The 24,332-nt window shown below is 41.9% G+C and overlaps 3 protein-coding genes across 6 annotated transcripts; 2 read left to right on the top strand and 1 right to left on the bottom strand.

The window, feature by feature from the left end:
- Nucleotides 1-1,589: 1,589 nt before the first annotated feature.
- Nucleotides 1,590-14,586, top strand: LOC106605634 (neural cell adhesion molecule 1). The gene is made up of 11 exons (XM_045718644.2): nucleotides 1,590-1,786; nucleotides 3,801-3,872; nucleotides 4,069-4,263; nucleotides 4,765-4,902; nucleotides 5,332-5,469; nucleotides 5,609-5,726; nucleotides 6,773-6,927; nucleotides 11,286-11,428; nucleotides 11,558-11,696; nucleotides 12,258-12,425; nucleotides 14,315-14,586. Exons 1-11 carry the CDS (start codon nucleotides 1,726-1,728, stop codon nucleotides 14,491-14,493), a joined length of 1,506 nt encoding a protein of 501 aa, XP_045574600.2. The 5' UTR covers nucleotides 1,590-1,725; the 3' UTR covers nucleotides 14,494-14,586.
- Nucleotides 14,587-14,809: 223 nt separating this feature from the next.
- On the top strand, nucleotides 14,810-17,997 carry LOC145879544 (neural cell adhesion molecule 1). The gene is made up of 4 exons (XM_082975451.1): nucleotides 14,810-15,118; nucleotides 15,221-15,386; nucleotides 16,337-16,541; nucleotides 17,217-17,997. Exons 1-4 carry the CDS (start codon nucleotides 14,918-14,920, stop codon nucleotides 17,254-17,256), a joined length of 612 nt encoding a protein of 203 aa, XP_082831577.1. The 5' UTR covers nucleotides 14,810-14,917; the 3' UTR covers nucleotides 17,257-17,997.
- LOC106605635 (B-cell receptor CD22) lies at nucleotides 17,588-22,616 on the bottom strand. Of its 4 annotated transcripts, none has more exons than XM_014201496.3 (8): nucleotides 22,411-22,616; nucleotides 21,931-22,323; nucleotides 21,544-21,792; nucleotides 19,481-19,753; nucleotides 19,240-19,330; nucleotides 18,829-18,880; nucleotides 18,371-18,492; nucleotides 17,588-18,144 (listed from the first exon to the last, which is right to left on the bottom strand). In XM_014201496.3, exons 1-8 carry the CDS (start codon nucleotides 22,463-22,465, stop codon nucleotides 18,078-18,080), a joined length of 1,302 nt encoding a protein of 433 aa, XP_014056971.3. In that variant the 5' UTR covers nucleotides 22,466-22,616; the 3' UTR covers nucleotides 17,588-18,077. The 4 variants fall into 4 exon arrangements, with proteins under 4 accessions (XP_014056971.3, XP_014056972.3, XP_014056970.3 ...); XM_014201497.3 differs by having other exon boundaries at nucleotides 18,371-18,498; nucleotides 21,961-22,323; XM_014201495.3 differs by having other exon boundaries at nucleotides 18,371-18,498; nucleotides 22,411-22,615.
- Nucleotides 22,617-24,332: the final 1,716 nt, after the last annotated feature.

Genomic DNA, 24,332 nt, shown 5'->3' with positions numbered 1-24,332 from the left:
GTGTGTGTGTGTGTGTGTGTGTGTGTGTGTGTGTGTGTGTGTGTGTGTGTGAAGCTCAGATATTGGTTGCTAAGCTGTGATTAAATCACCTACCACAGTTTTTGTTAGATAGCTGTCATGCCAGAGTGACAGGCCAATGCTTTAACCTATATGAGTATGTGAGTGTGCACCTTAAATAGACAAGTCTTGTACCAAGACAACGAGCACGTAGGTGTCCTGCTTGGCTTGAAACTGAACTGTGTTTTCATAGGATTCTGTGGAAAAATACTTAATTTGCGTCCCAAATGACCTTCATGTTCATTTTACGATAAACACCATGACCTAGTTTCCAGGATGTTCACAATCAAAGGGGAAGATGCAGTGCAAGATTTATACTGGAAATGTGTGTACATAATCTCCTTTTAACTCTACATTTGAAGTGAATGATCCCACTGGGCACAGACGTCAGTTCAAAGTCTAGTTTTGATTTACATTTGGTTGAGTTGTCAACTAACGTGAATTCAACATGAAATCAACAAAAAATGTCACCATGTCGTTGGATTTAAGTTAAAAGTTAGGTGAAAAAAATATGAAATGCCCTCACATTGATGGCTTTTTCTTTGGAAATTTAGTCGGTTTTTAAACAAATTAAAAACATATTTGCATTTTTTTACTTCGTCATGAGTAAAAAAAAAAATATATATATATATATTCTTGTAATTTTTCTGTATTTAAGGATGGGCGTCCATAGATTATATGCCACTATCAGTTTTTTGACATTCCAACAATTGTTTAACTCAGCTGTTCTGGCAGAGGACCTGGTTAACGAAGCACAATATCTCATTGGCTGGGTATGCCCCCGGAGAATATACCCTGATGAAGACAGCTTGTTTGTCGAAACGTTGGATATAGGTTATTCAATTATTACATCTGAGCTCCTAGAGTGTGCGGCTCTCCTTTCATTTTTTCATATGTCCCCGGAGAAACCTTATTGTTGCACTCCCTAAAAAAAGTATAAAATACGGCCTATGGTCAATTTATAACGTCTCATACTGCACCTCTCAGCTATGTCAGAACGACTGTAGTGTGAAACGAATCTATACCTTGTGCAGCGCAGAAGTAACAGGTTATTTCTCTTTTTTTACCCAGTGTTATTTATGCTGAGAACATAAATTATCAACATTTTGCATGAGCTTTCCAGAGAAATCGGACACAAAGTGTGACATTTTCTACAAACAGAAATTATGGGAACAGAAAAATGTAGTCAAGAAACGAAAAGGATTTACTAAATCAAGAATATATGTTTTATTTGCATAACTTAATTTCATCACATTTTGAATTCAGATAAACTTGCTCTTTAACTAAAACTGATGGAGTCGAGTGATAAAAATATCTTCTTCCATCTCGTCCCTGGGGGAGTGCGGAGTTCCTTTTATACGGTGTTTTGGAGGGGAGGCAGGGGCCTGCAGTGGCGCCTGATAGGGTAGGGAAGGCTACTTTCGAGCATTCATTTTCCCCGGTGGATGATCTGAATCAAAAATGTTAAGGGGTGTGGATAGGCAGCAGGGGAGGGGGGCGTGCAGAGATTTAAGAGATTGTGGGGTCCCTGTCTGCCTCCCTGGTTCTCACCTCTTGCCTATAAAAGCATGAAACACATGTTTCCACCACTGTTGTATTTCGCACGCAGCAGGTGTCAAGGACTACATCGATCCATTCATTGAGGATAGTGACAACGTTGAGGTAGAAATGGCTGAATCGATGCTCATCTTGAGAATGTGTTCCATAATGCTGGTCCTTGGTTTTTCAGGTAAGAATACAAAATCCTAAACACTTCAAGGTTGAAATATTTCTGTAAATAATCATATTAATTAGGCCTACTTTTATATTTGTTGGGAGTGGGACTATTTTTTGTTTTAAATTGTATTTATTCGATTATTTATTTATTTATTTGTTCATTAGTTGTCTATATGGATTTGCCTACTGTTTAAATAATGTAGAGATATATAGACAAAAAATGTCACTGTTGGAGTTCATTTCTTTGAATATGTAGTATTTATGCTTCAGTGTAATGACTTTCTTCATTAAAACCCTTGGCAGCAATGGAATTTATCCATATCCAATATATATATATATATATATTAAAAATGTGTATATTAGAGCTGGTATATATATATATGATGATCGTATCACTGCTACAAATGTAGGATCTTAATTTGATCAACCTGTTGCAGGAGAACTTTAAAGTGATGTAGGACATTTAAAACTTGGTGTGTGTTTAAAAAGGCTTCTGAAGTTTGTTCAAATGTTTCCACTTTGAAATTTCAGACTTGATTTTCCCTTAAGATACATTTATCAAACCCTACAAAAATATACATTCATTATAATCCACATAATAATGCAAATGTCCTGTTGCTGCAGGATTATTTTCCTGCTGTAGCAAACTGGCTCAAATGAAGATCCTACATCTGTATGGTTCTCCTCACAGGGAACATGGTTCACAGTTTGTGTTCTGTCATGAGATGCACTGAACTTGTTTGTCTTACTTGTCATTGACATGTTTTTTAATCTTACCTAAGGGATTCAGAGCTAACTAAAGTGAACATTTTCCTTGCCAATTTTCCCGACATGTACAATATATAGCTCTTTCAACACATTCCTCAAGTACATGAATGTGGTACTACAACTATACAGCATCCCGAATGCTAGGACACAGGAGAGAATACTGAGTTTGGTCATCTCACATGTTAAAAAAAAATAGATTTTTATTCTGTCTCTTTATTCTATCTCTACTGACTTTCTTCAGTGTCAGGTGTACCCAGAGCAATGTCCAAGCTCATCTGTTCCTGAGGCTGAATTGTAATAGGAGATAAATGCTTTCTGAATCCATCCCAGCCCATAATTTGGCAGTGCTCTTTAAAATGCCGAAAAAGAGATGCCAACTAACTACTTTTATTATAATTCCACGACATCTAAACTCATCCTAATTAACCCAGCCGTGATTGTTAAGGCTATATCTTCCCTCTGCTGTAATTTGGTTTTGGCTCCAAGAGCCCCCTGACCTTGTTTTCCACCCAAATTGATGATAGGGGAAAGGAAAGCAAAAGGCTGGAAATTTATCCAACCATTTCACTTTTCATTGGCCAACAGACAAAGGACAGAAAGAAAGTAAGTTATGAGGTGAAGGAGATGTGGCCATATAAGAGAATTGGGGCGCAGACATAGAGCCTGTCTCATCCACAGCCATAAAGCCATTCTCAGCCACAGCCATGCAGCCTGTCTCAGCCTCAATACAGGAAGGAATAGTGTGCTGCTCAGGAAGTCCACCACTGCCAAGTTCCCTGCTTGTCTTTTCCTGGTCGCCTGTCAGCGTGCTGCAATTAGTTCCTAGGAGCCTATTTATAGTCCTAACTTACTATCTCCAGTAAAACAGTAGGACAATACGGTACACACATGCTCTGTCTGATGGCTGATGGCAGTCTGCAGGGCTTCAGCGTTGACAGGAGCAATTGAGACCTCTCTCCTTCTGCAGGTGTCCCAGGTCAAATCAATCAACTGATCTCTCTTGTAAATGCATGGTGTCGATGAGTGCATTGTCACAGTCTAGTAGAGATACAGTGTAGAACATACACGACAGGTGTGATTTGGTGGTATTTGATTAATCACATTTATGTATTCTTAGTCAATTTGATAGGCAGGCCCAAATGTTTGGCTCTAGGTTCTCCATTTCAATAGTTATTCCAGAATGTAGAAGTTTCAAGTGGTGTTACTGTTAGGTGTCTGAAAGGTTGTTCTAATATTGCTCTTCTTCCTCACTGTGTCAGAGGCCAAAATGGAAATCATCACCAGCAAACCAGATGTGTTGCTGGGTGAGAATGCCATGCTCCTCTGCAAAGGTTGGTACAATGTTCTGGCATTTCCATAAGAGCAACATCTTACCATGGTTGAACAAATACAATATAATGCAGAAAATGTAACGGGTAGAGTGTCTTCTGCATATTGAAGTACACTGGCATATGCAGTTTATGAATTTATATATCCTTAACAAAATATTAATATATGATACACACAATTACACATTACCTCTCGTAGCCGGTGGGGAAGGAGACATCACCTGGCAGAAAGATGGAGAGGATGCTGAAGATGACCAGGTAGAGAAAGTGGATGAGACATCGTCAAAACTGTTAATCAGGAATGCCAAGATCGAGGATACAGGACGGTACACATGCTTCTGTGAATTTGACACAGGCCACAGAGATGATATATCTTATACCATCTTTGTCTACGGTAAGATGTTTAAAGTAAAACTTTTCACCTGGCTAATATGACCAAGAGTCAGTGTTGAAGGATATTTCTCGTATTGTTTGAGTATTGAGCTAATTAGTGTTGTCTTGAAAGATTAAAGATGCCACATAGCTCATATCCCTGTCACACATACACACACGTTTGTTTAAGTATCCTTGTTTTCCCTGACCCCTAACCCTAACCCTTAACCCCAAACCCCCCAACTCAATTCCTAACCCTAAACCTAAACCTAACCCCTAAGCCTAAAATAGCCTTTTTCCTTGTGGGGAACGGTGAAATGTTCCTTAATCCTAACCTTAACCCCAAACCTCCAACCTCCAACCCAACTCCTAACCCTAACCCATAACCCTATTTCTAACCCTAAACCCTAAGCCTGAAATAGCCTTTTTCCTTGTGGGGAACGGTGAAATGTTCCTTGAGGATAGGAAAACCAAACACACAATGACCCTTTCGCACTCTCCATCCCTCTCTCAACTCACCCAGAGCCGCCATCCTTCGGGCAAACACCAGTCTACCATGAGTTCCTGGAGGGTCAAGATGTGGTCATCACCTGCGTGGTCACTGGCAAGCCGGCGGTGGAAGTCAACTGGGAGAGGGACCATCAGAAACTGCACTCTGACGGTAGGAGGGGTACCCTCGCTTCTGATTGTTCATGTGGTATGGGGGTCTCTTAGCTTCCTAGCTCCTCGCACTAACTGCTGCCCGCATGTGACCGATGGAGAGGTGGCTTTGGTGAACATGCTGTTGAGGGGCAGAAGGGGTCATGTAGCTCATAGGCTAATCCGATTTGCCATCAAATCGAGGGATGTTTTCCAGACTCTTCCCCCGGGAAACATCTGATTTAATCTGTCTTCTTTTTCCAGAGGGACAAAACACACTGAAAATAACCGTCAGACAATCCCTGACCCTGTTTCATGTGAACGTCACCATTGACAACTTTAGAGAGCGTGATTGCTTTTTGAAGCTTGGTTATATTGATGATTAAGCAGACAGAACGTGCTCCTGACGCTGATCTTTCTTTTCCCTGTTGCTGTCTTTTGCTCCCAGCAGGTCGGATCACAAGACTGAAAGACAACTCCCTACAGATCAACAACATCAGCAGGAAGGATCGCGGATCATATACCTGTGGGGCTAAAATCAAGGACCGGCCCATTTTCAAAAAGCTCGTCATCTCCATCTTCGTCAACGGTGGGGTTACTCAAACTAAGGGAGGGAATAAAGGATAGTTTAGGATCTTTATTTTGTATAAACTCTGTATGGACCAGAGGATTAGGAGTGTTGTTGTTGACTATAATAAATCATGTCTCCTCTGACCCTCCTGCTGTAGTTCCTCCCACAGTGAAGATCCATGAGGAGGTGAAGAAAGTCACGGCCGGACCAGAGACCAATGTCTCCCTCAGCTGCCTGGTCGAGGGAGTCCCCCAACCGAACATCATCTGGACAATGTGAGTGTGTGTGTGTGTGTGTGTGTGTGTGTGTGTGTGTGTGTGTGTGTGTGTGTGTGTGTGTGTGTGTGTGTGTGTGTGTGTGTGTGTGTGTGTGTGTGTGTGTGTGTGTGTGTGTGTGTGTGTGTGTGTGTGTGTGCTTCCTCGCACTGATGTGCATGTGTGAAAAGCCAGAGTATCCTGCTCGAAACAGTTTGCAGTAACACAGAGAGTGTTACGCACGCCTCTTGGAGGAGGGAACGCAACACCCTGCTACACTCAACTCCCTGTGGAGTGAAAGAGGTGTGTGATTGGAGGTGCGGGTAAGGATGACAGAGGCAGAGAATATTACCGTTTACAGGGAATTTATTTCCTTAACACGGTAATGTGGGGAAAAGGGGCTGGATGGAACCAAAGCTAAGAAAGTTAAAGTTAAAGAGTCCCCTCTCCTACCTTACCTGCATACCCACTACTTACCTAACCTTTTAGCACCTCATGGCGCGCCAACGAAAATACAGGGGGTGGTCCGCCCAGGTCTTGCCTAGTGTGCATAGACAGTAAATACTACAGGTTATGTATGACCGCAGGCCTCTTGCATAAGCACTCCCAAGGTGCCTTCCCCTTCCCTCCCTGGGAACAAATAAAACAGAATAATTAGTTGGTAATGAGTTAGTAAGTTGGTTATTGAAAACAGCTGTTTCCCCTGTCGAAAGGGAGGGTTCAGAGCTCCAATCATCGATGGGGCCAACCAATCAGCTGCTTAGAATCCAGGAAGCCATTTCCTGAAATACACACATACAAACACATACAAACCCAAAACACAGAAACTGGGGAATGTAACAGAGAGCGAGAGAGAGCGAGCGAGAGAGAGAAAAACTAGTGTGTATTGGAAAGTGTATGTTTGGGTGAAGGCCTCCAGTGTGTCTATATTTTATGTGGTCATTTATGTCTCAGTGCACCGCTAATATGGCGTGCCATCCTGTCTGTGTGGTTGACTGTGTGTCTCACTTCCTGTCAGCTTCCTTATCAGCAGCGTGCTAATGTTCTTTTGGCGCTTCCCTCCTCAGCCCAGACTCTTCAGATGAGTCCCGCTACAAATACAACTCAGACAAGAGCGAGCTGATTATCTCGTCCGTAGTCAGGAGCGACTACGGAGAGTACATCTGCACGGCCAAGAATAAGATCGCAGAGAGCAGTGCCATGATCATGCTGGATGTCTCAGGTGTGGTTTGTTAGAGAACACCAGGAAACACACTCCTCCTGGAGACAAACAGCTTTAGCTTCATAAGACCAAGCTTTCTCCAAAATAACAGTATTTGAATTCTTCCTTCCAGATGTTTATGTCCCTGATATACAGAGATATCATGGAGAATTTGATTCTGTGTAAGCAACCATTTTCTGTCAGACAGTCTAGTGAGCCTGAGCCAACAGAAGCTGTTTCGGAAAACAAACCATTTGATCCCATTCAAACCCATTACCTGTGTAACATTTTCAACCAGGGAAAAGTAGCAGTTTGTGTCTCCCATCAGAGAATTAAAAAAATGTAATCTTCAGGTGTTTTCAGAAAGATTCATGAACAGAATGGGTACCTTTGAGGAAAATGGGGAAGGTCCGTGCTTTTTCAATTTCAGCCAAGTTGAAGGTTTAGTATTTTTTTTCTCAAATCTAGTTCTGGGGAGGGCCATGTCATTTGTAATTGATGAAATTCCAATATTTCTTAGTGTTTTAAAATGAGTTGCTTAGAAGGCTATATATCGATGTGTGCCCGATGCCGCCCCTCATCTCTGATTCTCCACTGGTCACACAATATCAGGTGTGCCTATAGGCTATTTAGTGTGGTCTCAATTAAATGAACCATAGCCTACAGGCTATAGGCTATGAAATGCATGCTTGTAGAAGCACAGATCAAAGTTATATTTCTAAGATAGCTGCTGGGATGGTTTAAATAAAACTAGGCTGCATTACACACTGTAATGGATATTCCAACCCTGAGCTCTGGCCTGCTCTGATCTTACTGATCAAAACCTTTTTTGTGTCCTGCCTAACCAATGGCTGTGCTGTGTAGTCCTAACGTGGCAGTTCAGGAGGAGATACAGTCTTTTTCCAAAAATAATGTTTGAGTAGGCCTTGCGTACAGTCCAGCCTATAGACTACGTCAAAATAAGCCATATTTGAGTAACTTACGTTGTGGTGCTAAAACTTGAAGCAGGAGCTGCGGTACAATCGGAAATGGACAGCTCATGGTGCTGAAAGTAGGCAAATTCAAGTAGGCACGATCTTCATTTTAATTAGACTTTACTAACAACAAGAGGGCTTTGTGTTGGAGCATATTTCTTCCTATTTAAGAAATAAGAGGTAGGCCTATCTGTTTGACAGACAGAATAGGCTGCTATATCCATAGATGTGTCAGTCAATTCCTCCATCCACCATGTACTCTTTAAACGCCTACCTCCATGTCAGTGAAGGGCTGTTAAGTTAAAACCAATATTCAAATTGAGGGGGTATGAGAGAGTATGCCATAAGCCTACCTTTTATTAAAGAAAATGGCAAAAATCACAGGCCTACCCCTTGTTAGCTTAAGATTTTGAAGAAAATAAAACAGATCCTATTATGTAAAGTGATCTACACTAAATGTACAAAACACCTGCTCTTTTGATGACAGACTGACCAGGTTAATCCAGGTGAACACTATGTTCCCTTATTGATGTCACCTGTTATTCAATCAGTGAAGATAAAGGAGAGAAGACAGGTTAAAGAAGGATTTTTAAGCCTTGAGACATGGATTATGTGTGCCATTCAGAACTTTAATGGGCAAGACAAAATATTTAAGTGCCTTTGAACGGGGTATTGTAGTAGGTGCCAGGTGCACCGGTATGAGCCTGTCAAGAACTGCAATGCTGTTGGGTTTTTCACGCTCAACAGTTTCCCATGTGTATCGAGAATGGTTCACCAACTAAATTACATCCAGCCAACTTGACACAACTGTGGGAAGCATTGGAGTTCGACACCTTCTAGTCCATGCCCCGACAAATTGAGGGAAAAAGGTGGTGCAACCCAGTATTAGGAAAGCGTTATAACAACGCAATGGTCCGCAATGCTTTATGCTAGAAACAAGCTGTGAAATACCTGGGAAAGACATGATGTCATGGGCATCATAAGGATAGGACCAAGGCGCAGCGGGTAAAGTGCTCATACTTAATTTATTCGATGAAAACACATAAACAAAGTAAACAAACGACGAAGAACAGTTCCATAAGGCATCCACGCTATACAGAAAATAACCACCCACAAAACACAAGTAAAACAACATCAACTAAATATGGCCTCCAATTAGAGACAATGACAACCAGCTGCCTCTAATTGGAGGTCATGCCAAACAACCAACATAGAAATAGAAAACAAGATTTAACCATAGATATAGAAAACATAGAACAAAAATCAAAAACACCAAAACACACACCCCCTGCCCCGCCCTGACCATACTATAATGACAAATAACCCCTTTTACTGGTCAGGACGTGACACATGACCCAGATGCATATGGGGATATCATTGTTTAGTTTCTTCGACATTCAGATGCTGAGTTACAACCTTCTATAGCCAAGGACAGAAACCTGACTTTGCTTGGGAAGTAATCTAATCGCAACATGTAAAGTGTTGGTCCCATTTTTCATGAGCTGAAATAGAAGATCCCAGAAATGTTCCATTCACACAGAAAGCTTATTTCTATTAAATGTTGTGCACAAATTTGTTTGCATCCCTGTTAATGAGCATTTTTCCTTTGCCAAAATAATCCATCCACCTGACAGGTGTGGCATATCAAGAAGCTGATTAAACAGCATGATCATTAAACAGGTGTAACTTGTGCTGGGGACAATAAAGACCACTCTAAAATGTGGAGTTTTGTCACACAACACAGTTTGAGGGAGTGTACAATTGGCATGCTGACTGCAGGAATGTCCAACAGAGCTGTTGCTAGAGAATTGAATGTTAATTTCTCTACCATAAGCCACCTCCAATGTCATTTTAGAGAATTTGGCAGTACATCCAACCGGCCTCACAACCGTACACCATGTGTAACCACGCCAGTCCAGGACCTCCACATCCAGCTTCTTCACCTGTGAGATTGTCTAAGGAGGGGAAGGGTTGGTGCTGAGGAGTATTTCTCTTTAATAAAGCCATTTTGTGGGGAAAAACTAATTCTGATTTACTGGGCCTAGCTCCTTAGTGGGTGGACCTGGCTCCCAAGTGGGTGGGCCTATTCCCTCCCAGGCCAACCCATGGCTGCTCCCCTGCCAAGTCATGTGAAATCCATAGATTAGGGCCTAATTCATTTATTTCAATTGACTGATTTCCTTCTATGAACTGTAACTCTTTAAAATTGTTGGATGTTGCGATTATAATTTTATTCACATTCTATCATTATCAATTGATGAATCTATTCACGTTTTGTGCCATAAAAGATGTTTAAACCCAGACAGCTTTTAGGGAAACACTTGTGAACTCTCGTTGGGTTAAGCCATTGAAGAAGAGTAACCAGCAGTTACATTTTTCTGTGTCGATAGGCCTATTCTGTCTGGGGTGGAAAAGTAGGCCTAACTTCAAGATTCCTCATGATGTAGAAGATTTAATTATTTGCAAACAGGGACAGTTTCATTTAAAACAAGACACTGATTTGGCATTAGAGAAATATGATAAGGTGAACATATAGGCCCAACTCTCTGTCCATTCTTAGCCTGTAATTTTGGTAGTTTGTGTGTTATTAAAAAATATTCTGCTAATATGTAAAATGACTTAGAATTGCATGAAAGGTTTATAGAAGGTTATTTTTTCTCGGACCTGCCAATATGAATGTAGATTTATGTAATGTTTTTACTATAAAGGAAATCTTTCCACCTTTACTCTTGTCCACAGTGGTCTGCGAACCCACAAACTTCTGGCCCTGACCGCAGCCCCGTGCGTTCATGTGCTGCCATGTATTGCTTACAGGACAAATAACAGTTTCTAAAACTTCATATCTAAGGCTCTGGTCTGTCCAAGAAGTGAGGGTAAATGGAAGACATGTTCTCTGCTATCCACTTTATGTTTAAATTATTATTTTGGGTAAAGGGGAGGGTCACTTGTTTGTTTTTCAAGCGTTCAGGGAGGGTTTAGGTAAAACATTCCAAGACAGTCGTGAAGAGGGCACGACAAAACCTTTTCCCCCCCAGGAGACTGAAAAGATTTGGCATGGGTCCCCAGATCCTCAAAAGGTATACGGGAAAAACACGCTGGTTGACTTGACTAAACTAACAAGACGAACTGGCACAGAGAGACATGTGGGGCATGTGACAAAGACAATTTGATTTGAAATGTATTTTGATACAATGGCAATATCTTTCTGGCTTAACCATACATAATACCAATATCTTGCTGGTCTTCGAAGCGATCTGAACACACAACTCACAATCATTTTTTCTATTTAACAGAAGATGCACATATATTGTTAATAATTTTCACATATTTTTATCTATTATAATTTGTTTATTGTTACACAAAGCACTCAGTTTGTCCTGTCTCATGTTCTGTACGTGTCTCCAGAGCATCCTGTAGCTGTGCTGAGCCAGGAGAAGATGGAGGTGGAGCCAGGCCAGACTCTCTCAGTGTCCTGTAACGTCTCAGGACACCCTATGCCCGCGCTGCAGTGGGTCAGGAAGACCAACAATAACCACCTGGTAACAGTGGTAAGACAGACGATACATTCACACAGTGGCATTAATCACAAAAAATATTGGGGGAGAATCAGGCAGAGAATTTTATTGTTATATTTCTCTCCTCTGAGCTCCTGTCTGGTTGTGTTTGTGTGGACACAGGACGCTGGTAGAGGTCGAGTGAGAATGGAGGATGGCTATGTCCTGGTCATTGACAATGTGACTCCCTCAGATGGAGGGCTGTACAGCTGCATGGCTATCAGTCCTGCTGGCAATGCCTCCACAGACTTCAGCCTGCAGAGTAAGGCCACTCTTGACCTTCCTATTCTGTTATGATAATACTTAGTGCTAACACAACATTCCACTGGACACAGACGCCAGCTCAACGTGAATTCAACGTGAAATCATCAAAAAATGTCACCAAGTCATTGGATTTAGGTTCAAAGTCGGGTGAAAAAAATATGAAATTCACTTACGTTGATTAATTTTTTCAAATCCAATCAGTTTTCCACGTTGATTCAATGTCATCGCATACATTTTTGGGGTTTAAATGACATGGAAACAACGTTGATTCAATCGGTTTTTACCTTTCTATAAAGGGACAAGCAGCCACAAACCACTATAACATTCTAAAACAACTGAAAACATTGGGAGATTTTAGCTGAAGTGTAGGGACTCTATTTACATTTGCAGTGTTCACCGTTTTTTGTTTCTAACGGCAATGTTCTTATTCTTTAATCTCTGACATGCTCATTGCCTCTTCACCTGTCTTTGAACTGCTCTTCACCTCCGTCCTTTCTCCCTATTTCCCTCTCCTTCCTCCCGCCCATTCTCCATCTTTCTCTCATCTCTCCTCCCCCAGCCTGGCCAGGTAAAGCATCACAGGTAAGTGGCACGCCAGGGCCCACATCGGTCCACTTCACCCTGGGGGCTTCACTGGTGGATGGGGGCTCTCCCATCACCCACTTCACCCTCCAGTGGAAGACAGGACGTGAGAACAATTGGCAGGAGAGGGTCATCCAGTCCACAGGTAAAAACCTGGCTCTCAGTGACCAATCTATTTCATGAAATACTGTAGATGATGTTTGAGACAGTTCAGATGAAACCAATGAATACGCTGAGGACTAGAAGTCGTATCCGAACACTCATTTCCCTAAACCAGGGGAGGCCTCTGATGACCATTTTAGTGATATGAGTAGTTATGAGTAGTTTTATTAGTTTGAGTGTGTATATATACTGCTCAAAAAATAAAGGGAACACTAAAATAACACATCCTAGATCTGAATGAATGAAATAATCTTATGAAATACGTTTTTCTTTACATAGTTGAATGTGCTGACAACAAAAGCACACAAAAATAATCAATGGAAATCCAATTTATCAACCCATGGAGGTCTGGATTTGGAGTCACACTCAAAATTAAAGTGGAAAGCCACACTACAGGCTGATCCAACTTTGATGTAATGTCCTTAAAACAAGTCAAAATGAGGGTCAGTAGTGTGTGTGGCCTCCACGTGCCTGTATGACCTCCCTACAACGCCTGGGCATGCTCCTGATGAGGTGGCGGATGGTCTCCTGAGGGATCTCCTCCCAGACCTGGACTAAAGCATCCGCCAACTCCTGGACAGTCTGTGGTGCAACATGGCGTTGGTGGATGGAGCGAGACATGATGTCCCAGATGTGCTTAATTGGATTCAGGTCTGGGGAACGGGCGGGCCAGTCCATAACATCAATGCCTTCCTCTTGCAGGAACTGCTGACACACTCCAGCCACATGAGGTCTAGCATTGTCTTGCATTAGGAGGAACCCAGGGCCAACCGCACCAGCATATGGTCTCACAAGGGGTCTGAGGATCTCATCTCGGTACCTAATGGCAGTCAGGCTACCTCTGGCGAGCACATGGAGGGCTGTGCGGCCCCCCAAAGAAATGCCGCCCCACACCATGACTGACCCACCGCCAAACCGGTCATGCTGGAGGATGTTGCAGGCAGCAGAACGTTCTCCACGGCGTCTCCAGACTCTGTCACGTCTGTCACATGTGCTCAGTGTGAACCTGCTTTCATCTGTGAAGAGCACAGGGCGCCAGTGGCGAATTTGCCAATCTTGGTGTTCTCTGGCAAATGCCAAACGTCCTGCATGGTGTTGGGCTGTAAGCACAACCCCCACCTGTGGACGTCGGGCCCTCATACCACCCTCATGGAGTCTGTTTCTGACCGTTTGAGCAGACACATGCACATTTGTGGCCTGCTGGAGGTCATTTTGCAGGGCTCTGGCAGTGCTCCTCCTGCTCCTCCTTGCACAAAGGTGGAGGTAGCGGTCCTGCTGCTGGGTTGTTGCCCTCCTACGGCCTCCTCCACGTCTCCTGATGTAATGGCCTGTCTCCTGGTAGCACCTCCATGCTCTGGACACTACGCTGACAGACACAGCAAACCTTCTTGCCACAGCTCGCATTGATGTGCCATCCTGGATGAGCTGCACTACCTGAGCCACTTGTGTGGGTTGTAGACTCCGTCTCATGCTACCACTAGAGTGAATGCTCCGCCAGCATTCAAAAGTGACCAAAACATCAGCCAGGAAGCATAGGAACTGAGAAGTGGTCTGTGCTTACCACCTGCAGAACCACTCCTTTATTGGGGGTGTCTTGCTAATTGCCTATAATTTCCACCTGTTGTCTATTCCATTTGCACAACAGCATGTGAAATGTATTGTCAATCAGTGTTGCTTCCTAAGTGGACAGTTTGATTTCACAGAAGTGTGATTGACTTGGAGTTACATTGTGTTGTTTAAGTGTTCCCTTTATTTTTTTGAGCAGTGTATATATATATATATATATATATATATATATATATATATATATATATATATATATATATAAAAAGTGATATGTGTGTGTTCATGCACTCTGTTGTTTGTGTGCAGACCCCCTGGTGATCACAGATCTGATTCCCTACACCTCCTACTCTGTCCGGTTTGCCCCTCGGAACCACCTGGGTCAGGGTGGCTTCTCAGACGAGCTCACCGTCCGCACACAGGGCATACGTGAGTGTCACCCTCCTCTTCCTCCTCTCTTTCCTCACTCCCAATCGCATCATATCTAGGCAAATACAGTATAGTTATTATTAAATATCATCAACTATCATTGTTCAAACTGCATTACTTGTGTTAACAAGCTATATCCATATTGTGATACAAACTATATCCATATTGCCTACTGTTTTGAGTGTCTGTCTATATTGTCTGGAAGAAACGTTCATCTGCCATCATTCACTCATTCCACTGTCACATGATCATCCACATGACATCCTCACCTGCTAACTGACGGCTATTCATGCTCCATTATTTCCCCGCTTCTGATGACATCATCCCATTCCATCGGCATTCGGCCCTGCAGGAGGTAAAGTACTGACACGTGTCGAGAAACTCTGAAAAGTCAGTTTATCATGGATAACCAACCTCCCTAACATGACAGTAGATTTTACTACAACAGTTTCACACACTGTGTAGTTATAAGCTGGCTGATGCATGAACACCCCTCACCTCTGTACCCACTGTACCAACACACTGCCTCTACCTCCCTCCCTCCCTCCCTCCCCAGGGGAACCAGAAAGCCCGGTCCTGGTGGCCAGCGAGGGGATGGTTGAGGGCAATGTGTTCTCAATCCCTTTAATACAGTTGGATAGAGGAGGCTCCCCCATTATCCACTACATTGTCCGTTACAGAGTGGTGAGTATGCATGCGTTTTTGTTTTTCAGTGAAGACAAAAGATCAAGACATTACAGAGTGTGCAAGACCTTACACCCCCCCCCCCCCCCCCCCTTCTCTTAGAATAAGATGGACGAGGACTGGAGGGTGAAGGACCTGCCGTCCAACTCGACAGTGATCAACCTCCATGACCTGCAGTATAAATCAGACTACCACATGGAGGTGCTAGCCGTCAACTCCTACGGCTCCTCCAGCCCCGCCAAGCTGAACTTCAACGTCCCACAGCCTGGTAAGCTGCTATAACATACTATAGTAGTGAAATAAAGCTTGAGACCTTCCTGAAAGGTGGGACAAATACTGGATTGAGCAGAGTAGCGTAGTGCTGCCACCACCTTTCGATTAACCAGTATGTCAGAGTGAAGGACACACCAGAACTCAACAACAATATAGCAAACAAAATACAGCATGGATTATCTCAGAGAGACGCCCTACTATATTTCTGCGGTCTATGCAACTGAGCCTGAGTAGGAAGAAGAAAACTCTGGTGTAAGGCACACATAGGCTATGAGCTTAATTACACACTAGGAGGTGACACTGCATACAAAGGTGGGAACATGCAGTTACACAGCAAACTGGATATCAAATACTCTTCACTGCAGACAGATGCTTGGACCAATACAAACAGCCAAGGTCCCACATGATAGTGATGAAGGCACATACAGGACCCAGCCCTCTTAAGCTACAATAACTGCTCTGTCCTCCCTTCATAACCCAGGCTGCAATTTAAAAACCTACTTCTAACAACTAAACACATTTAGCAGGACTCGGCCAACAGAATAGGACACGGACATGACACTAAACATTTAAAACATTTAAAAACATTTAGCTTGTCTAGCTGACGAGATGCCCCTGTGGGGTCTGAGCGTGTGCACCCTTTCTGCACTCTCACCTTATAATAGTTTTTCCAGAGTCCCGGGCAGAGCAGGTAAAAAGGCACAGGTGCCAGCAATTAGTTCATTATTTGGTGATGTCATTCCTTATGAGCTGTTTCACAGCTTTACCACAGTCACATACTGGAAAACAGACTAGGAAATATCTCTGAAATAAAAACAGTTACAGAACAGAGCAGCCAGAGCAGGATAAATTGTTTTACTGAGATTAAATATGATTATCTCTCCCTCTCTCTGTCTCTCTCGCCTTCTCTCCCTCCCTTTCATCCCCTCCCTTCTTCCCCTTCAGTAGCCAAGATGAATAAGGGTGGGATGGGGAAAGGGGCTGTGGCAGGCATTGTCATGCTCATCTTTTTGGTGCTACTGATTGCTGTGGACGCCACCTGTTGCTATATCAACAGCTGCGGTATGCTGATGTTCCTGGCTGTCAAGCTGTTTGGGCAGAAGGTCCCTGGGATGAAGACTGTGGAGGAGGGTGATGGCACCTCTAATGGGTAATACTGTTCTCTAGCCTACTGTCTGCCTGTTCCTCAATGTAACATATTCAGAGGGTTGTAGTGTGGTTATGTGTGTTTCTCTATATGAACCCTCCTGAGCCTCAGTGTATGTGTGTCCTTCAATGCAGAGACTTGAAGTTGAATAGGCTTGGCATACCGAGGGATAGCATCCCAAAACTGCAGACACAAAAGGGGGCAAAGAATAGGTTGCAGGCGGAGGTCACGTGCGACAAAGCACCCCTCACCAAATTTGAGTAGGTGGCCGATGACGATGTCAGAGGGGTGGACACAGCCCACCCTCGCCCTAAACGGGCTATGATCCATAAAAAATGGCAAAAAGAGGCACCTCCACACTTATAAGTCAGCAAGTGTGTTTTATCACTGACTAATTCAATTATAACTAATATAACCATGTGCAAAGTGACACCCTTAGCCATTTCTTGATACCCATTTTAATTGTTAGGTAGCCACCACCCACTTGCCACTGCTAGAGTCTTTGATGACTTGAGCTGACGAACACGGGAATACCCTCTCAGAATGAATAGGCTTATTAGTCTTATTTTCCTGTATTTGCATGTGCATATTTAGTTACTGAGCTAATGACTCATTAAATATTGGCTAGTTGTATTGAGTTGTATTTTATTTCTAACCTGACCTATCATTTCCTATCAGGAAAAGGTCCCCCGTTGGAGATCCTGCCACAGAGGCATGAGTTACTGAACAGGAAGTGACATCCTAGTATCTGAAGAATGGAACCTGTAAATGCCAAAGCAGAAAGGAGGAAGTATTGTGAGTTGGGGGTCTTAGTTAAACGTTTTTGGAAAGTTCCCAGGACAGTCCAAGTTGAGAAAGGATAAGGATTCGGAAAGTTATCTGTGAACTGTAATGTCTAACATCAACAGATGGTTGTAATTTCGTCCAGCCCTGTGTAATCTCATGTTAAGTGTTACATTTCCTTGCTTTTATATTTCAGTACATTCATGTTATATTTCAGTACTTTAAGGCTGCTGTAAATTATCAGGGAGACCTTCGTAGTTCATTAATTGATTTATAACTCATTATTTATTGAAGTCAATATTCACTTTAATCTGCAAATAATCTGTAAGTGACATATCATTATTTAATAAGGAATGTTTATCCTAACATATTAACACTATATAGCATAATCACATTAACAAATAACGACGTGCCAAAATTAAATTTCTTCAAGTGTTGTAATCATGAGAAATATACAGAGCTCTTATATATTACAGAGTAATATGATATGCTTCTTTTTTAATAATCTGTTTTTAAATGTCATACCCTGTGTGCTCATGTAATCATTTTATGTTTGTATTTGTATAATTATCCACTTTTTTACAGTTTATTTTGTATATTGTACACTGTACATTGTTTGTACATACACATACACTATAACAGCTATGTATTTTTCTATTTAAAAAATGTCACTTAACATGCTTTTTTTCATTCACTTTTCTTGAGTTTACCATTCTGTAGGGCTTGAGGTCTTGATATCAAAGTTCTCTGACCACCTCAGTGTGTTTGTAGTTGGCTGTAGATATGTGCATCGTCATCCTCTGCCTTGTTATTCAGCTGCCTCCTTTTAAAGGGAACAGGTTTTAGTGCACATCTATATTTGTATTTACCTAGTAGTTATTACTATATTACAGATACATTACGTAGTAAGCCTGTTGTTGCATTATTGCGTACATGTTTTTTGCAAGTTATTATGCAATAATAATAATGTGTATCAAAAGTTATTTGATACACATTATTTTCCTTGTGGAATTTACTGTGAGTGTCTCACTCACTCTGTGTTTATTTACCTGGGTGAAGGAGCAGGGCTGATATTGAGCTCTGCATAGTTCATGTCATCAGGATCAGTGATCGGCTTGGCTGACTGTCTCATGTTTTCATAGATGTCCTCTGGTCTAGACAAGGTTGCTTTCTGTATCTAACAGTCAGAATACAGTCAAAATACTGAGCACTGGACCCTGACATAGAATGACTCTCTTTCTATTCTTTGGCATATTTTAATTAACTCCAAGTTCAATGGGATTGATTTCCACATTTACCATTCAACCTTCATACGAACTGTTTTTTTTATCTAAGAAAAACAGAACAATAAATTCCATGTGTAAGGTTTGTTTTGCAATGACAACATAGCCCATTTGCAATGACAACCACATTTGCAATGACAACCACATTTGCAATGACAACCACATTTGCAATGACAACCACAGTAAGGCCACTGTTTGTACTTTACTTTCCTCTGATCACCTACCTGGGGGACTGGTTTGGTTGGAAGCTTCTGCTCGGCCGTGTTCCACTTCCGTCTGTGGATGATAAAACAAAGAGAGAATTCAGCCATACTAAATAGCCTAAATAGCCAACTAAATAGCCTGTCATGCTTTTTAGTAACTTTCCACTGTGGGCCAACCACAGTGGATGCCAGTATGGTATATCTTTTGAAAGAACATTTGGAAAGAAAGAAGTTGTGTAAGTCTCAGTTGATTACATGATTACAACATCAGGCCAGTAGACAGTGTATTTTCATTTGTATACACAGCTAAAGAGGGAGGGGAATGGGGCAAATATAATTGTGTACATTTCTAAAGAAGATAGGGGAGAGAGGGCCCTTCGGTGCACTATAATATATGTTTAGTTCTTTATAAGACATTTTCAAACCACTCACCTTTTTATGTAAATGTAGAGCACCACAATCACTGCTGTGACAAGGAAGAGAGCCCCCAATGCTGCCAGGACCACAATTAAATGGGCTGATTCTGGAACACAAGAGAAAATACACAATTAAAACTGATCAGATCATATACTGTAACTTTATATCCCTGTCGGCATGCCTTTGTTTTGTTGAGATACACAGGACAGACATCACAACAGCGTGACATACAAGAAGTGCAGAAGTGTTGCAGTACCTCTAACTTTCACCTCCTGTTCTGTAGAGTTCTGTGATCCAAGGGCATTCTGGGCCATGCAGAAGTACAGTCCACTGTCATCAGAATCTATTTCGTTGAAGGTGTGTTCTTTCCCCGTCCCTAATCTTAGTGAAAGTAGCGGTCCTGACCTCTGAAACCAGGTGTAGGTCTCTGCTGCAGGGTTGGCGTTATTGCTGCAGGTCAGAGTCAGACGACTGCCTTTCACTACCTCGGGGCTGGGGCTGACCTTAACAGAAACGTCCCTTGGAGCATCTGGAAGCAGACGTACAGAAAACAACATTGTATTGTGTTTATTCATTTTACTGTAAAGTCACTCTCCTTGGCGTTTTTCCTATTTTGTTGCATTACAACCTGTAATTTAAATGGATTTTTATTTGGATTTCACGTAATGAACATACACAAAATAGTCCAAATTGGTGAAGTGAAATTAAAAAAATAACGTGTTTAAAAAAAAATCTAAAAAATTAAAAACAGAAAAGTGGTGTGTGTATTTGTCACGGTTGTCGTACAGAGAAGCGGACCAAAGTGCAGCGTGTGTGTCGTTCCACATTTTATTTACACTGTGAAACTATGCAATACATAAACTTAAACTAAACAACAAAACAACAAACCGTGACGCAGAGGTGAAACATACACTACTCAAAAACAATCTCCCACAAACCCAGGTGGGAAAAAACCCTACTTAAGTATGATCTCCAATTAGAGACAACGAGGACCAGCTGCCTCTAATTGGAGATAATCCCAAACAAAACCCCAACATAGAAAATACAAAACTAGACCCTGACAACATAGAAATAGAAAATGTAGAAAAAAAACCCTGTCATGCCCTGACCTACTCTACCATAGAAAACAACATCTTTCTATGGTCCGACCTGTATACTGAGATCATGTGACAGATCATGTGAGACTTAGATTGCACACAGGTGGACTTTATTTAACTAAATATGTGACTTCTGAAGGTAATTAGTTGCACCAGATCTTATTTAGGGGCTTCATAGCAAAGGGGGTGAATACATATGCATATGCAATACTGTCACGTCCTGGCCATAGAAAGATGTTATTTACGTTAATAAGTTAATAAAGTTATGTTAATAAGCAAACGTGTTTGGTGTTCGCCAAAAGGCATGTGGGAGACTCCCCAAACAAGAAGGTACTCTGGTCAGATGAGACAAAAATTTAGCTTTTTGGCCATCAAGGAAAACGCTATGTCTGGCGCAAACCAAACACCTCTCAACACCCCAAGAACACCATGTTTTTCAGCGGCAGGGTCTGGGAAACTGGACAGAATTGGAAGAATGACGGCTGGCGCTAAACACAGGGAAATTCTTGAGGGAAACCTGTTTCAGTCTTCCAGAGATTTGACACTGGGACGGAGGTTCACCTTCCAGCAGGACAATGACCCTAAGCATACTGCTAAAGTAAGGGGAAACATTTAAATGTCTTGAAATGGCCTAGTCAAAGCCCAGACCTCAATCCAATTGAGAATCTGTGGTATGACTTAAAGATTGCTGTACACCAGCGGAACCCATCCAACTTGAATGAGCTGGAGCAGTTTTGCCTTGAAGAATGGGCAAAAATCCCAGTGACTAGATATGCCACGCTTATAGAGACATACCCCAAGAGACTTGCAGCTGTAATTGCTGCAAAAGGTGACTCTACAAAGTATTGACTTTGGGGGAGTGAATAGTTATGCACGCTCAAGTTTTCCGTTTTTTAAAATCTTTTTTCTTGTTTGTTTCACAATAAGAAATATTTTTAGTCTTCAAAGTGGTAGGCATGTTGTGTAAATCAAATGATAGAAACCCCCAAAAAATCTATTTTTATTCCAGGTTGTAAGGCAACAAAATAGGAAAAATCCCAAGGGGGTGAATACTTTTGCAAGCCACTGTATGTTTGTAGTACTGCATTTATACATTAGTACAGACAATAAATCAACAAAGCCATCTAAAATGTACATTGGCCACTGCGAAGAGAAAACAACCCACTGAAGATAGCTGACTACACCATAAATCGCATCAAACCAACATTTATTGCTGACTTACATCTCACATCCAGCAGTATTGGTGTAGATGTGCCTTGCCCCAGACCACAGGAGTAGCTCCCGGTGTCATTAGGGGAAAGTGGACCTAGGGGATACTGCCCACCATGGACACTAGAGACACCAGGAAGTGGGCGGCCATCTTTAAACCAGAGAAACTCCATTTGAGGAGGGTTACAGGTGGAGGTGCAGGCCAAGGTGACGTGGTCTCTCTCCTTAACGGGGCCATTTTCATTTAACTTTAGGGATAAGACTGACATGAAGAAGAAACATGTACGTATAACCAAATTTAGGACATGATGAAGGGTTAATAACTGACCATCCTAGGTTATGTAATACCTTAATTGTTTAGTGTGATGACATGTACACAAATCTATAAATCTAGATTTACCTGATATTGTCAGGTCCACACCCCACGAACCTGTAAATCCCTGATGGAGTTGACCAGGTCCATTTGCCTCAAATCTGAAGAAGAATCTGCCACGGTCATCTTCAGTCACATTGTTGAGTTTCAGTGTGCAGTTATTGTCTTGGTCATAAAACTCTGTTCTTCCACTGTATCTTGGCATAATCACTCCAGATGTGTTATACACTCCATCTCCTTGCTGTGAGCCGTCTAGTTTTGTATTGCCTCTCGGAGTGAACCATATCTTTCTTCTAACTATCTGGGCAGCTGGGTGGCTGTATGTACAGTCCAATACCACTGATGAGCCTTTTGATGCACAGATAACGGTAGTCCTGTCCCTGTCACGGTACCAAACAGACCAGGTCTGGGCCAGTGTGCCTGAAAACAGCGATTGAAACGTCAATACATTGATTTATTCATTTTCCACTGATGGATATAATTAACTGAAACCAAGATAAAACGTACCTGGCAGGGAGAGTAGAGTTAACAGAGATAACTGTAGAATATATTGACAGTGCATAGCGGCTTTAGCCCTGTAGGAAAGAGAGTTGTATTCCAGAAAATATACCAGTACAATCTTTGATCCAAGAACGTAATGCTCTGCTGTGTGTTATCTGACCAGCAGTGGCTGGGCAAATTCTTGTTATTGAAGACTGGGGGGTTGTGGAGAAGTACTGATGTCAACATAAAACATCTATTTAGCTGAAATTACTGTCATACTTCTGCTTTTTGGAGAGAAAGAAATTCCAACAGTCACAACAATACCACAGCCAAACCACCAAACTGATGTGTTATTTTGCAATAACACCCACTGGGGAAAAACTGGTTGAATCATAGTTGTTTCCATGTAATTTCAAGCCCCCAAAATCTATGTTATGACATTGAATCAACGTGAAAAACTGATTAGATTTGCAAAAAGTCATCAATGTAAGGGCATTGTCTTTATTTCACCAAACTTTTAACCTAAATTCAATGACATGGTGAAATGTGTTGTTGATTTCACGATGAATTCATAATAGTTGACAACTCAATACCTCACAAGTAATAATTCAAAACTAAATGTTGAACTGACATCTGTGCCCACTGGGCAGAGGCAGTATATAATCAGGCATGGCATATACAATATGAATATACTCAACAGTTTTGTTTGAATTAATTACTTGTGAGGTTTTGAGTTCTGATTAAATCAAAACTTTTGAAAGTTGTAAAGGATAGACAGAGATACACGCATACAGAGATGATCTGAGTTTTAGTAATACACAATTCTGGGATTATGTTTGGATTATAATGAATACAGAGTTCAATAACCATTCCATGCATGAATACTCATAATCCCTCACAACATTATATAGTTCAGAATATGTTATCACATACAGAAGGTAATTTTAAGGTACTTTTACGATTTTATGTCGAAATGCTCTAGCCTACAACCTGGACACGAAAGGAAGGTTTTTAAAGGATATTTTGGAGCCAAGAGATTTTATTTGAAAATTAAAATGCTCTTGCCTCCAAACTTGATATGTACAGGTTTTCCATATTTGTTAAGGAGTTTTTCATTCAGCCACACCCTGACTCCTTGACGACAGTGTTCAACACTGAGCACGTAACCCTTGTTGCACTGGCAGCCCTCCACAAAGACTTTGGAACAGATGGTCCCTTGGATACCAGACAGATTTGGATGTTGCCAGACTCCAAACTTACAGGGAGGTCAGACCTAATCAATCTGAGACGAGAGAGAGAAGAGGATTTAAAGAGGACTTAAAGCGGATAGAGAGCATAGAGGATTCTTAGATTCAATTTCAAAATGGAAAATCTGTATCAAGTATAACTGGAAGCCACCCACCTCCACTGTCCCTCTTTGGCCAGTGAGAATGGTGATCCTGTGACCACTCAGGTCTATGTTGGCTGATTTGAGGAAGGAGCCTTTGGAGTTGACTCGCAGTTCATTCTTGGTCTGGATGCTGAACTGAAGCAGGGCGGGATCTTTGCCCGTCTTATTCACCAGAATGTAGGAGCATGTACCCATGAAGGAGAAGGGCTGGCCATCGAACGTGCTGTAGTGAGGGTCACCGAACAACCACCAGGTGGCCTTGGACTGGGCCACACATACCGCCTTATTGTTCATCACCACGCAGTTTTCTTTTTCACGGCACTCAGGGTCCTGACAGGGGTCTGACAAAATGTGCATTAGAGATGTTAACATATCTTGCTCATAGTAATATCAAAATAAGAACATCAACAAAGTACATAATTCCACATCCAAATTTACAAAACACATAGCCATATCTGTTTGGTTTTTATTATTACCTGTACTGTAGCAGTCCATGACTCCATTCTTCATCCCACATGTCTTGAACTCTTTGCACTGGGAGTTCTTGCAGGTGAAC

The sequence above is a fragment of the Salmo salar genome, chromosome 05 (genome assembly GCF_965601325.2).
Source record: "Salmo salar chromosome 05, fSalSal1, whole genome shotgun sequence".
Lineage (NCBI taxonomy): Eukaryota > Metazoa > Chordata > Actinopteri > Salmoniformes > Salmonidae > Salmo > Salmo salar.
The sequence above is the reverse complement of the archived record's forward strand: the minus strand, read 5'-3'. Positions and strand labels throughout refer to the sequence as shown.